The following is a 13,392-nucleotide window of genomic DNA, read 5'->3' as shown; positions in this document are numbered from 1 at the left end:
GCATCCCTGGGTCTGTTCTGTCCAAACACTGTTGAAGCAAGAAACAGATCCAGGACTGCAGAGGGCACTGCCAATAGCCTCATTTTCCCATAGTGGGGAGTCAATGGAAAGCTTAAAACTGACATCAAGTAATAACACTGTGTTATTTAGTGATATGATAGTTAATGGGACATAGGTATAACATACATAAAATATGACACGGAGCTCCCATGTGTGCTGTCTGTCCCTTAGATCAATAATCTTCTTGGGGCAAAAGTCTGAAAGAAAGTGGGTTAGAGCACGGGGATAGGCCAAGACTTGCCTTTTTTCTCTTTCTCATCCAAAATTTTAGTTATCAGAACTGCGCATGGGCTGGGGACCTAAGCTGAAGTAGGAAAGGTAGCCTGCCATTTGCGTGCTATTGTTCAAAGTTTTGTGCCATTTCTCCCTGCTTCGTTAGATTGGGAGTATCCCAAGTTGGATGAATACATGCAATGCAAGAATTCTACTCTTCTGGATACCAGTAAAGCAGTAGCAATAGAGAAGGCACCACAGTTTTCAAACCTCTCTGCAATTTTAGGTGAGTTTTTATATATATATATATTTTTTCATATCACAGGAGAACACCTCAGTACTTGATTAAGGTGGTTTCTGTTGGTTTTCTCCATTATAAAGTTACTAGTTTTTCTTTGTAGTTAATAAATATTTAGAAAAAGATAGCTTGAAATTCTGAAAATCCTGTCTCCTCAAGCTTTCATTCACTGATATTACCAGACATCAGAGGAAATTGACTGCAACAGTTATTTACATTTCAATAAGTAGAGAAAGTGTATGTGATTAAAATTCTTCATTAATTATCCTTCCATTTCCACTTTCCTGAGATTTTCAGGCTCTCTCTTTCTTTATTTTTTTAAAATATATTTTTATTGATTCCAGAGAGGAAGGGAGAGGAAGAGAGAGAGAGAGAAACATCAATGATGAGAGAGAATCATGGATCGGTGCCTCCTGCATGGCCCCTACGGGGGATCAAGCCCACAACCTAGGCATGTGCCCTTCACCGGAATCAAACCTGGGACCCTTCAGTCTCCAGGCCGATGCACTATCTACTGAGTCAAACCAGCCAGGCCAGGCTCTCTCTTTCTACTGCAACTTTTCTATCAGCATTTTATATAGAGTTCATTTACTCCTGTGAAACCTGGAACTCTTGAGATAAAGATATTTTAAAGAATACTTTATCCTACCATATCTGTCAGATTATTCAACATATAAATTTTTTCTTCTAAAATCATTACAAAGTCAGTTATTAAATTAGTGTTTTTCATATTTGAGTTTTTTGTACTTATAGTGAACAATAAGTTAAATAATTAAAATTCTAAAGTATGTTTTTATTTGTAGATAATGCGGCTTGTGAAGTACTTGCTGAGAAAACTTACCCTTTAACCCCTGAAAAAACAAAGGAAAAAGCAAGTATTAAAGCAGAATAACTATATAAACTGTAAATTTTATTAACATAGGACATACTTTTAACCAACACTTTTATAGGAATAATTTTTCAGCTATTTAAGTCAATAGTTCAAAACACTTTTTGAGTTTAGCAATTATATTACATTATTGTTACATGAGTATAGTATAACCTATATAAGTTTAATGGAAGATAATTAAAATTTATAATTTTTCCAACTTCATTTTGGATAATTGGATGTCTATTAATCATTAAGGAAAAAATAAGACATTTGCTATGTAGCCATAGCAGTGCTTTAGGCTGAGGAATACGTGTGAATTACTACATTAGGCCTGGAATCTACAGGTCTTTGGACTTTATTTAGATAGCAGGAGCTTCTGTCTACATGGCTACTCAATGCTAAGCATTATTCTAAGCACTTTTCATTAATTATATCTCTCTTTATGCATTCCTATCAGGTAAGCTTTTTGTTTGCTTGCTTTGTTTTTACCTTTTTATAGCTGAGAAAAATGAGGTTTACATGTTAACCAGTATGTTTAAGAAGCTGTGGCAGGTCTTTCTGGATCTAAAACCTGTGTTCTTTCCAATACACCATAATGTCATTGTATACATTGGGGAACAAATTGAAAGAGGGCAAGAGTGTCAGCAGGAAGATTCATTAGTATAAAGTTACAAAGATTTTTGGTGACTAGGATGTAGAGATGACAAGAAATATGCATGGACTTGATAATTTTGCCTATAAAGTTCAAGGATTGAATATAGAGGATGGAGTGAGAGGTGTCAACAAAGACTGTTAGATTTCTGTCTTAAGCAGCTTTGGTGGATAAAAGTGCTATTTAATGTGATAAGAAAGGCAGGAGGTCTGAGGGCACACGGAGATGAAAATGTTAGAAGAGCCATTGGCTATAAATGTGTAAGCCAGGAAAACAGAAGAGGAGTGTATAATATTATAGATACTATTAAGTTCATGGAAATGGATAAAATCACCTGAGAAAGAATATAGAGTTCAGAAGAGAAAGGGGTCCAGGATCAATCCTTGGAAAAATCTACATTCAGGTAGAAAAGGAAGAGTGAACAGAGAGAAGGAGGAAAATAAGCAGAATATGGTATCACAGAAGCCAAGAAAAGAGTTTTCCCAGAAAGTGGGAGTGGTCAGCAATGTTGAATGCTACTTGGAGGTCCAGTTTTATAAAGGATTTTGAAAAATTGGAAGACTTCCAATTTCCAGTCCAGTATGTAAAGAATTTAGAAGTCACCACCCTGTCATAATAACAAGTAAAAACCTGAACAAACTGAAAAATCAACAACTCATTTTTTGATCCATCAAATAAGTAAAGTCACAGGACATACTGCTGCACCAAAACTTGGAAAGACAGACAGGTGGATACAGAGAATCACACTTTCTGGTGCAAAAACACATGAACAGAAGCTTCCTTAAGAACCAGTGCTGGGGTAGGAAAAACAAAAACATGATTGATAAATTACTGGAAGTTCAGTGTGGAAAACTCTGAAAAATAAAAATTTAACACATTGCGGACCAATAGTTTTATTGTTAGCTTTACCCAGTGGCCAGATAACTTTCTATTGAACGAGTACAAAAGACGTTTTACATAGACGTTAAAGGCACGCTTTAAAATTAAATACCCATTGCATTTTGAAGTTATTTATTACATATTATTACAAGCTAATATCTTTTTAAAGTATGATACTTTGTAAAACACTGTGTAATATAAAGCGAGAATTCTCGTGATCCGTCCACAATGTGGGGCTGGGCAGATGTGGGTCAGTCATTGAGTGTCGACCTAGGAACCAAGAGGTCACGGTTCAATTCCCCGTCAGGGCACATGCCCAGGTTGCAGGCTTGATCCCCTGTAGGGAGCATGCAGGAGGCACCAATCAATGATGAATCAATGCTGTTTCTCATCAATGTTTCTATCTCTCTATCCCTCTCCCTTTCAAATCAATAAAAACATATTTAAAAAAAACTTAAGGGGGAACCAGTCATCAGGTGCCCTTCACACTTTTGTGAATTTTACCTCCCGGAGCTCAACAAGATCCTGACAGTGAATATCTGAGAAAAATCCCCTCACTAGGGAGAATAGAAAAGGAACCATTTTGAAACACACCATAGTATTCTGTTTTTCTTTAAAAAAAAATTTATTTTTAAATTTCAGAGAGGAAGGAAGAAGGAGGGAGAGAGAGAAACATCAATGATGAGAAAGAATCATTGATTGGCTGTCTTCTGCATGCCCCCCACTGTGGATCGAGCCCACAACCTGGATATGTGCCCTGACCAGGAATCTAACCATGATCTCCTGGTTCATAGGTCGACGCTCAACCACTGAGCCATGCAGTTGGGCTATTCTGTTTTTCTTAACAAAGCATGCCCTCAGGAGAAAGCATTTCACTAGAGCCTAAGCTGCTAGGGTATCATCCGAGCCTAACCCATCTAGGAGAAGGAAAATAACCTCCCAAGTGGGGGAAGGAAAATACTCAACTCTAGCTCCCTCTAGCCTTCCACATTGGAGAAATAGAAATATGTAACTTCAGTCTCCTCTAGCCATGCTGTCCCACCTAAGGGGAGAAAAAACTGATTCACACTGGTGAAGTTCACAGTTGAGGGGCACAAGCTAGATAAAAAACTAAGACCTAATTGCAAAACTATAGACTGCTTCCTGGCCCCGCCCCCACCTTACACTGCTAAAGGCCTGTTCACCACAGTTCCTATTATCCAGTACATCATGCCCACTTTTTAGCAAATAATTACAAGGCATGCTAAAAGTAAAAAATAAACAAACATAAAACCCACACAGTTTGAAGAGACTGGATAACATCAGATCCAGAGTTATCAGTAGTGTTAGAATTATCAGAAAATAAATTTAAAATAAGTATGATTATTATACTAAGGGCATTGTAGAAAAAAGTAACCTACATCCAAGAACAGAGAGATGGATAGTATGAGCAGAGAGATGGAAATAATAGGAAAGAATCAAAAAATATATTCTAGAGATCAAAAACAAAAAAGAAGAAATTCTAGATATTAAAAACACTATAGCAGGAATGAAGAATGCCTTTGATGGACTCATTAGTGGATTAAACACACTGAGGAAAGAATATTTGAGTTTTAGGAAAGAGAAAAGGATAAGAAAGTAATTATAAAGAGAATGGGATAAAAAAGTACTTATGATGGATGGTGGTAGAAAAGGAAGGAATATGACAGAAGGATCATGGATGATGATTATTGCATAATGAAGACATATTTAATGTTTTCTCTAAGACTTAGTTTTTTGGGTTTTTTTTTAATAAATCTTTATTGTTCAGATTATTACAGGTGTTCCTCTCCCCCCCCCCATTGCTCCCCTCCACCTGATTCCCCACCCCACCCCATACCCTTACCCCCCCGCCACTGTCTTCATCCATAGGTGTAAGGTTTTTGTCCAGTCTCTTCCTGCACTTCTCAGACCCCCTTCCCCCTGAGAATTGTCTGTCGCCTCTCTTTCTATGTCGCTGATTCTATTATATTCACCAGTCCATTCTGTTCTTCATATTTTTTTATTCACTTGATTTTTAGATTCACTTGTTGGTAGGTATGTATTTGATGTCTTTTTGTTGTTCATAATTTTTATCTTTACCTTTTTTTTCTTCTTCCTCTTCTTAAAGAATACCCTTCAGCATTTCATGTAATCCTGGTTTGGTGGTGATGAACTACTTTAGCTTTTTCTTGTCTGTGAAGCTCTTCGTCTGACCTTCAATTCTGAATGATAGCTTTGCTGGGTAGAGTAATCTTGGTTGTAGGTTCTTGCTATTCATCACTTTGAATATTTCTTGCCACTCCCGTCTGGCCTGCATAGTTTCTGTTGAGAAATCAGCTGACAGTCGTATGGGTACTCCCTTGTAGGTAACTAACTATTTTTCTCTTGCTGCTTTCAAGATTCTCTCTTTGTCTTTTGCCCTTGGCATTTTAATTATGATGTGTCTTGGTGTGGTACTCTTTGGATTCCTCTTGTTTGGGGTTCTGTGCGCTTCCTGGACTTGTAAGTCTATTTCTTTCACCAGGTGGGGGAAGTTTTCTGTCATTATTTCTTCAAATAGGTTTTCAGTATCTTGCTCTCTCTCTTCTTCTGGCACCCCAAAAATTCAGATGTTGGTACGCTTAAAGCCATCCCAGAGGCTCCTTACGCTATCCTCACACTTTTGGATTCTTCTTACTTTCTGCCTCTCTGGTTGGGTGTTTTTTGCTTCCTCATGTTCCAGATCTTTGGTTTGACTCTTGGGGTACGGTGATCTACAGTTGAGTTTCTGTATATTCTTTATTTCAGACAGTGTATGCATAATTTCTGACTGGTCCTTTTCCATTTTTTTGGTATTCTCATTAAGGTCCTTGAAGGTCTCTTCAAGTTTATCAGCAGTTTTTAGAAGATTCTTGAGTAACCTTATAAATGTGGTTCTGAACACTGTGTCGTCCATTAGATTACTTTCCTCCATCTCTTCTATTCGTGACCTGCTTCGGTGTCTCCACATTTTGGCTGCCTCCCTGTGTTGATGGAGTGGCTTTGTGTGGTCAGTGACCTATAGGGGCCGGTAGCTCAGCTTCCCCAATCTCCCTAGGTGGTCGCTCTTGGTACCCCCTTTGTGGGCTGAGTGCAAAGTCTTGGTGTTGTTAAGCCTTGATTGCTGTTGGTACACTGGGAGGATTTGACCTCCAGGCCAATTGGCTGTGAGGATCAGCTGTGTCTACGCTGGGAGACAGCCTTATTCAACTAGACTTGCAAAACTGTAAAAGCCTCTGTGCTCAGCTTGGATGGGGCGGAGTTTCAGGGTGGAGCTTACATCAGCCCCGCCCTATGAGGTTCCTGGGTCTCAGTGTCCCTCAGTGTCCCCCTGTACTCCCTGCAAGCACCTCTGAGAGAAAGGCGCCCTGGAGTTTTGCTTGCTGCCAAACAGTCTAGTCTCTCCCCCAATGAATCTGGATTCCCAGATTCTTGCCCGGAACTGGGTTTCAATGCAGTCGGAACTGGGGCTCAGCAGGGTCCGGAGCTTTTGTCTCCTTCCCGCTAAGGCAATTCAGCGGCACAGTCAACAATCCGTCCTCTGTGCGCATTCACGTGCGCGCCTCTGGAGCTCTGCCTTTCGCCGCTCCCCTGAGTTTCCGCCTTACAGCCCAGATTCCCCCAGTATGAGCCTGGGTCCCCAGGGTCTCGCCCGGATCTGGGGTTCAGTGCAGTCGGAGCTGGGGTTCAGCGCAATCTGGAGCTTTTATCTCCTTCCCGCTAGAGAACACCGACCAGGCACTCAGCCGCCCCGTCCTCTCCGGCTCCGTCCTCCCCGCACGCGCGCGCGCCTGTGTCTCCGCCCGTGTCTCCGTACCTCAGGCTTTTACGGCTCCTCTGATTTTCCTATTGGTTTTCTCTTTCCTTCTAGTTGTGGGCGTTTCAGTCAGCCAGCTTTCCGGTGGTTCTGGATGATGTCCGTTTTGACTTTTAGTTGTATTTTTGAAATTGTTGTGTGAGGCTGCAGTTTAGGTGTTTACCTATGCCGCCATCTTGGTTTCTCCCTAAGACTTAGTTTTAAATATTGAGCAATAGATAGATATAATTATCATTTGTTTTCTTTTAACAGAACTCTTTTTGAGAGATGTTGCCTTAAATGTGGTAGGGAAATTTTTTGAGCTGAGTATATTGAAAACCATTTTGTCTTGCAACATATTTTTGTATAGAAAATCTTACTTTAAAAAAAATTTTTTTAATTTCAGAAAAGAAGGGAGAGGGAGAGAGAAATAGAAACATCAATGATGAGAGAGAATCATTGATCAGCTGCCTCCTGCACGCCCCTTACTGGGAATGGAGTCTGCAAACCAGGCATGTGCCCTGTCCGGGAATCGAACTGTGACTTCCTGATTCATAGGCCAATGCTCAACCACTAAATCACACCAGCCAGGCTAGAAAATCGTAGATTAAAAAAGCCCACGATTTTAAGTTTAAAACTTTTTTCAAATTGAGGGCATAGATAATAGGATAATATATATCTTAATTGTAACAATTATATACTAGAGGCCCAGTGAACAAAATTTTTAGAAAAGGAAGGAATATGACAGCCCGCCTGCATCCTCTCACAATCTGGGACCCCTCTGGGAATGTCTAACTGCCAGTTTAGGCCCAATCCCACAGCAGGATCTGGCCTAACCTGGCAGTCGGACATCCCTCTCACAATCCGGGACTGCTGGCTCCTAACTGCTCTCTGGCCTGCCTGCCTGATCACCCCTAACCACTCTGCCTGCCTGCCTGGTCACCCCTAACCCCTCTGCCTGCCTGCATGATCACCCCTAACCACTCGTCTAACTGCCTGATCGCCCCTAACCGCCTCTGCCTGCCTTCCTGATCACCTCTAACCACTCTGCCTGCCTGCCTGATGCCTGTAACTGCTCGCCTGCCTGCCTGATCTCCTCTAACCACTCTGCCTGCCTGCCTGATCGCCCCTAACTGCTCGCCTGCCTGCCTGATTGCCCCTAACCACTCTGCCTGCCTGCCTGATCACCCCTAACCACTCTGTCTGCCTGATCGCCCCTAACTGCCTCTGCCTTGGCCCCCACCACCGCGGCTTTGTCCAGAAGGATGTCCAGAAGGTTGTTCAGCTGTCCAGCCTAATTAGTATATTATGCTTTTATTATTATAGATTACAACAACAAAAAAGGCATCTGAGAAGTGCTACAGATTTTTTTATAGCCTGTGGATGGTATTTCATGATTATGAATTTGTTTCAGCCTGGAAAAGATCCTGAACCCAGAGACACAAATTTTCAAACAAAGTTAAGCTCTCATCTAAAAATCAAGGTTCCATCATCTCAACAGAGGTCTGTTCTTGAAAGCAATGCAGGCGATAAATCAGTTACCAGAGTTCTGCTGCCTCAGCCCCTGGAACCTGCATTGGTAAGCACTGGTCTTTTACTATTTCCTAAAAAAACTATGAAAAGAAAATGTACTTATTTGGATTTAGATATGCATAATTTCTTAACAAATCTAGGGGGAAATGCAGAGATGCTATACTTACAGCTGTATACAGGTAAATGTTTTGTAATTGGACTGATAGTTGACAGTTATGTCACTTGGTACAAAAATATTCAGACAGAATTAAGAGTTTACTAGTATATGGTGTATTGGAGCAGGTAATACATGAGAAATGAAAGCAGGGAGGAAGCAGGATTGGGCAGGAGTAGTCTCAGTCTGTCTCTTTTTTAATGCCAGATGGCAGAATTTTATGGTTTTATTAACACAAATACAATGTGCACACAATCTGTCTATTCATTTTCTTTACTGCACAGCCTGGCATTAGATTGGTGACTCTGATGGCCAGCTGGGCTGCTCCCACAGTGGCGTTGCGGTTCTTGAGGGAAGCTGTGAGCAGTCTCAGCACAGTGAGAGTTGTTGCTCATCAGCAGCACTTTAAGCTCCTTGATGTGGTGGACCAGGAAGCCACTTGGCAGCATGTGCTTTGTTTTCCTGTTGCTCCCATCACCAAGGGCATCAAGATCTGGCCCTTGAATCTTCTCTGCGCCCTATTGTCAATGCATCTGGTTTTCCATCAGTTACACTTAATTTTGACATATCAGTATGACTGGTGCTGGATGAACTTCTCGGTCCTCTTTTTTATGATCTTGGGTTTCACAAGGGTCTAAGGGCAGCCATGGGGCTGAGTAGGAGATGTCTGCCACCTCGTAGGCAGTGCTGAGGAAAAGAGCCCAGTCTTCACTGCAGATCTGACAGAAGCTCTCCCAGTGGGAAGGTCTGGAGCAAAGATTGCCCATTATAGGAATCTTACGTTGGGCTTTTGTGCTCAGACGTTGGCTGAGGTTTGCCTAAAAAGATAATGGCCTCAGCCGAAAGCTGAAGCAGATTCTATATATGCTGCAGCAGGGAACTAAGAGCTAGCTGCACTCCTTGCAGTGGAACAGCAGGTTCTTTGTTCAAGGTCTGAGCAGAGCACCTGCATGGCTGCCACAGTAATAATAATAACAGCTATCATCGAGTATCTTCTACTCTCCAAGCACCAGAGGTTCTCTATAAATGTTTTATTTGTAACCTTTGCACAGTAGTCCCTAGGGGTAGAATACTAGTAATCCCTATTGTTCAGATGAAGAAATTAAAAGATTATATAGCTAATAAATTGGAGAGCTGTCATATTCAGTGTACCAGGTAAATATGCTCATAACATTTTTGTTCTTATTATTTTTTAAACATTTATATATGTATATATATTATTTTTTATTAATTTCAGAGAAGAAGGGAGAGGGAGGGGGAGATAGAAACATGAATGATGAGAATCATTGATCGGCTGCCTCCTGTACACCCCCTACTGGGGATCAAGCCTGAAACCTGGGCATGTGCCCTGACCAGAAATCGAACCATGATTTCCTAGTTCATGGGTCAACACTCAATCACTGAACAACACCAACTGGGCTTGTTCTTATTATTTTGATAAAAAAATTTTCTAATGAACTATTCCAGATTATATCTTGAACAAACAACTATTTTCAGAGTGTTATTTCCCCCCCCTGTTAACCCTCTCCCAAGGATATTTTTTCCATTGATTTTTAGAGAGAGTAGAAAGGATGGGGGCAGGGGATGAGTGAGAGAGAAGCATTGATGTGAGAGAGACACATCAATTGGTTGCCTCCTGCTCCCACCCTGACTGGGCCTGGGGATTAAATCTGCAACCCAGGTATATGCCCTTTACTGGGAATCAAACCCAAGACTTTCCAATGCATGGGCCAACACTCTAACCACTGAGCCATGCTGGCAGTTTCAGAGATTTTTAATCCTGAAAGAAAGAAAAGAGGAAATAAAGGAAAAAGAAACCTAATAAACTTTCTGTTCAAGTTTTATCTCTGAGTTTGCGTTTCAGACTTGGCAGCATATAATAGACACCTATTCAGAGATTTATCCGGCGGATACGGTTGTTTCATGGAATCTAAGAATGTAAAGGCAGTTGATGGCTAGAAAGGAAGCTTCCTATCTTCTCTTTTTGACTCTATCACTGCTTTTTTCTGCTTTGCCTCTCTACCTGTTTCTTTGTCTTTGCTCTCCCTGGTTTTGTCTCTAAGTCTGAAGCTCTGTCTCTCTTTTCTCCCAATCTGTTTTGATCTCTCTGTATCTGTCTTTTGTGTCTCTGATTCTTTCTTTTACTATAAATCTCAGTTTTTCTGCTCAGTCTCTGTTCTCTGTCTTACCTTTCTTCTCCCTTCCTCTCTCCTCTTAATCTTCCTTTATTTTTCTTTCTGTCTTTTATCTCCCCATCCTCCCTATGTCCCCTTCCCTCCTCCCCTTATCTTAATCCCCCCTTCTTTCTTCCCTTCTTCCCCTCTCTTTTCTCTCCCTTTTTCTTTCCCTTCTCCCCTCTCTCTATCCTTCTCTCCGACAGTCCTTCCCTCTCTTTCTTAAACTCTTTAGCCTCTGATCCTGTTTCTTTCTCTTCTCTGTCTCTCACTCTTGATTTGTCTCTCTTTGCCTCTGCATCTTCAAGAAATAGAAAATGAAAAAAAAAAGAAATAGAAAATTAGTCTGTATCCTACTTTGTACTTTCTTTAACTTTGATGTTCCATAAATGAAAGTATCTATATGCATTTAAATGTGTGTATTTTAAATCAAGTATCCTTGCTACATGTTTTAATAGCTTCAGAAATAACTTATAATCTCCTTCCATAAAAAGTACAGTATATACTAGGAATTAAACAAATGCTATAAGTAAAATATCTTTCTTAGCAGTTAACGAAGATAATCAAAGCACCATTTCATAATTGAAAACTTTAATTAGCCTTTCTTCATAAACTAGTAGTGATTTCAACCAAAGTATTCTCAAATAGTCGTTGCACCACATAAAGTTCTTTTGGGAGTTGTTTGACCTAGCTCAAGCCAGAAAATTCTTTAGTTACCTGTCTAATGGTTTAAAATGTAATTAGCAGATTAAATTTTTATTAGTATATTATGACTTAGTCTACTAATTTTATATTGTGTTTTTATGGTATTAAAGTAGTTTATTTTTTCCTGCTATTCAATTCCCTGTTTCACAAAACATTGATAGAACACAAATCCCACTATTCTTGATAAGAAAAGCAGAGGCCTGTTAACAAGTACTCCGACTTCGCAAACAGCTGGTTTAGAGGTAAGTATTAGTATTTGCACGTGTAGAATCTATTTTCTTGCTCCCCTTTATTCTGTTTCTGTCACATCAGGGGAATATTGCACACAGACAATAGTATTTTTATTTTTCTGTTGCACAAACATACTTTCACTGAAAGTATTCTATATATTGCTATACATAAAATAAAAAACATTAGAATACTGTAGCAACAACCTGTCTTGATCTCTCTCTCTATCTGTCCTTTTCTGTCTCTGACTCTGTTTCTTTGACTGTCTATCTCAGTCTTTTGGCTCACAGAAAGGGTAGATGGATTTCAGTTACTAATCCCCTTATAAATAGTAATTGGATGAAGAATAGGAAAAAAATTACATAATACTGAAGCTAATAAAAATAATACCTATTTAAATAATAACTTTAAAGCTAAAGAGTATTATAATCTTCTCTATAGATTGATTTCTCCCCAGTTGAGCATCCATCTTTTGGAGAACTATTTCCAAACTATCAGCAGTTATATTAACTCAGATAAAATTGTTCATATGTCAAGTTCTATATCACAGTGCTTCTAATGAAATAGTATGTTTCAATTTTCCTTTAATTATTAAAAAAGCTGGTTTTGCAACATTTAACTTCTACAAAAGAGTAGTATATTCTTTTATAGATTGATCTGTCCTCAGTACAAAAATCATCTTTGGAGGAACTATTTCCAAATGTCAGCAGCTGTGTTAATTCAGATGAAATTGTTCCTGTGTCAAGTTCCCAAGAAAATTCTTCAAATGAGGTAGTAGTTTCAATTTCCCCTTCAAATACCAAAAGAAATACTTACTATTATATTAGATACTTTGTATATGAGACTTCAAAAAATCTGTAACTCAGTTAAGGTTAATATCAAGTACATGTGGAGTAAGTTTTCAGTTACAATTCCAAAGAAAGGATATTAGGCTGCCACAGCCAAAACATTTTGTGTCCTCAGGACCAAGGGGTATTAAACAACCAGAAGAAACAGTATTAATCTACTTTAATCCAAAACTCAGTTTTTGTCTTTACATATAAATTGTGGTCACCAACTTCATTATGTTATGTGAAAGTACTATGCTTTGTTAATAAATACATTAAACTCATTATTCTAAGAGCCATGGGGGTGTGGGTGGGAGTAGAGAGAGGGGATGAATAAAAAAAGAGAGAACAGAAAGAGAGAGGTGGAAAGAGAAAGAGCCAGAGAGAAGAGGAAGGGATACAGAGAGAAAGACAGTAGGACGGGACAGAGGCAGAGACAAAAAGAAATAAAGAGGGAAAACTTTAGGGTTGTGTAGCCAGACCTCTCAGTCTCACCCTGGGGTGAGGGTGGGGATTCAGGTGATGAGGAGAAAACTAGAGATGAGTTTGTAAAGATAAACAAGGGCCAACAGAGTAATGGATCTTGTAATATATATTAAAATTTTTGGATTTTTTTCCTAAGGGGAGCTAATAAAGGATTATGAACAGGAAATTATATCAAATGTTCTTGTATAAAGTTTATTCTGGATTGAGAGGCAGAGAACAGATTGTAAAAAGCTGAGTCTAGAGGCAATTAGAGGGATAATAACAAAGAACAGAGCAGAAATAAATGAAATAGAGATACCCTGGGTGCTCTGTGGAACGGGTGACGTGCTGGGAGATGCACTCTATGAAGGCTCTGCAGAATGCGCTGAGCAGGGCCAGCAGTCACTGCTGGAGAGGAGACTGGGATCACCTGAGCTGGAGCCCCCTCCTTGGTGAGGGCATCTGGCACCAACTCAGAGAGGCCGCAGGACAGGGAGACAATGCATAGCCACCAGCTTC

The 13,392-nt window shown here is 39.9% G+C and overlaps 1 protein-coding gene across 1 annotated transcript in view; it reads left to right on the top strand.

The window, feature by feature from the left end:
• Positions 1–13,392, top strand: part of MEIKIN (meiotic kinetochore factor) — a gene marked incomplete at both ends in the record, with an annotated part of 54,472 nt that overhangs the window by 15,216 nt on the left and 25,864 nt on the right. Inside the window, 5 exons of the mRNA XM_079770266.1 lie at positions 440–559; positions 1,375–1,442; positions 8,202–8,366; positions 11,515–11,595; positions 12,233–12,352. Of these exons, the coding sequence (XP_079626392.1) occupies positions 440–559; positions 1,375–1,442; positions 8,202–8,366; positions 11,515–11,595; positions 12,233–12,352 (554 nt within the window). The remainder of the gene's footprint in view (positions 1–439; positions 560–1,374; positions 1,443–8,201; positions 8,367–11,514; positions 11,596–12,232; positions 12,353–13,392) is intronic.

Source organism: Cnephaeus nilssonii, assembly GCF_951640355.1.
Source record: "Cnephaeus nilssonii genome assembly, chromosome: 5".
Lineage (NCBI taxonomy): Eukaryota > Metazoa > Chordata > Mammalia > Chiroptera > Vespertilionidae > Cnephaeus > Cnephaeus nilssonii.
The sequence above is the reverse complement of the archived record's forward strand: the minus strand, read 5'-3'. Positions and strand labels throughout refer to the sequence as shown.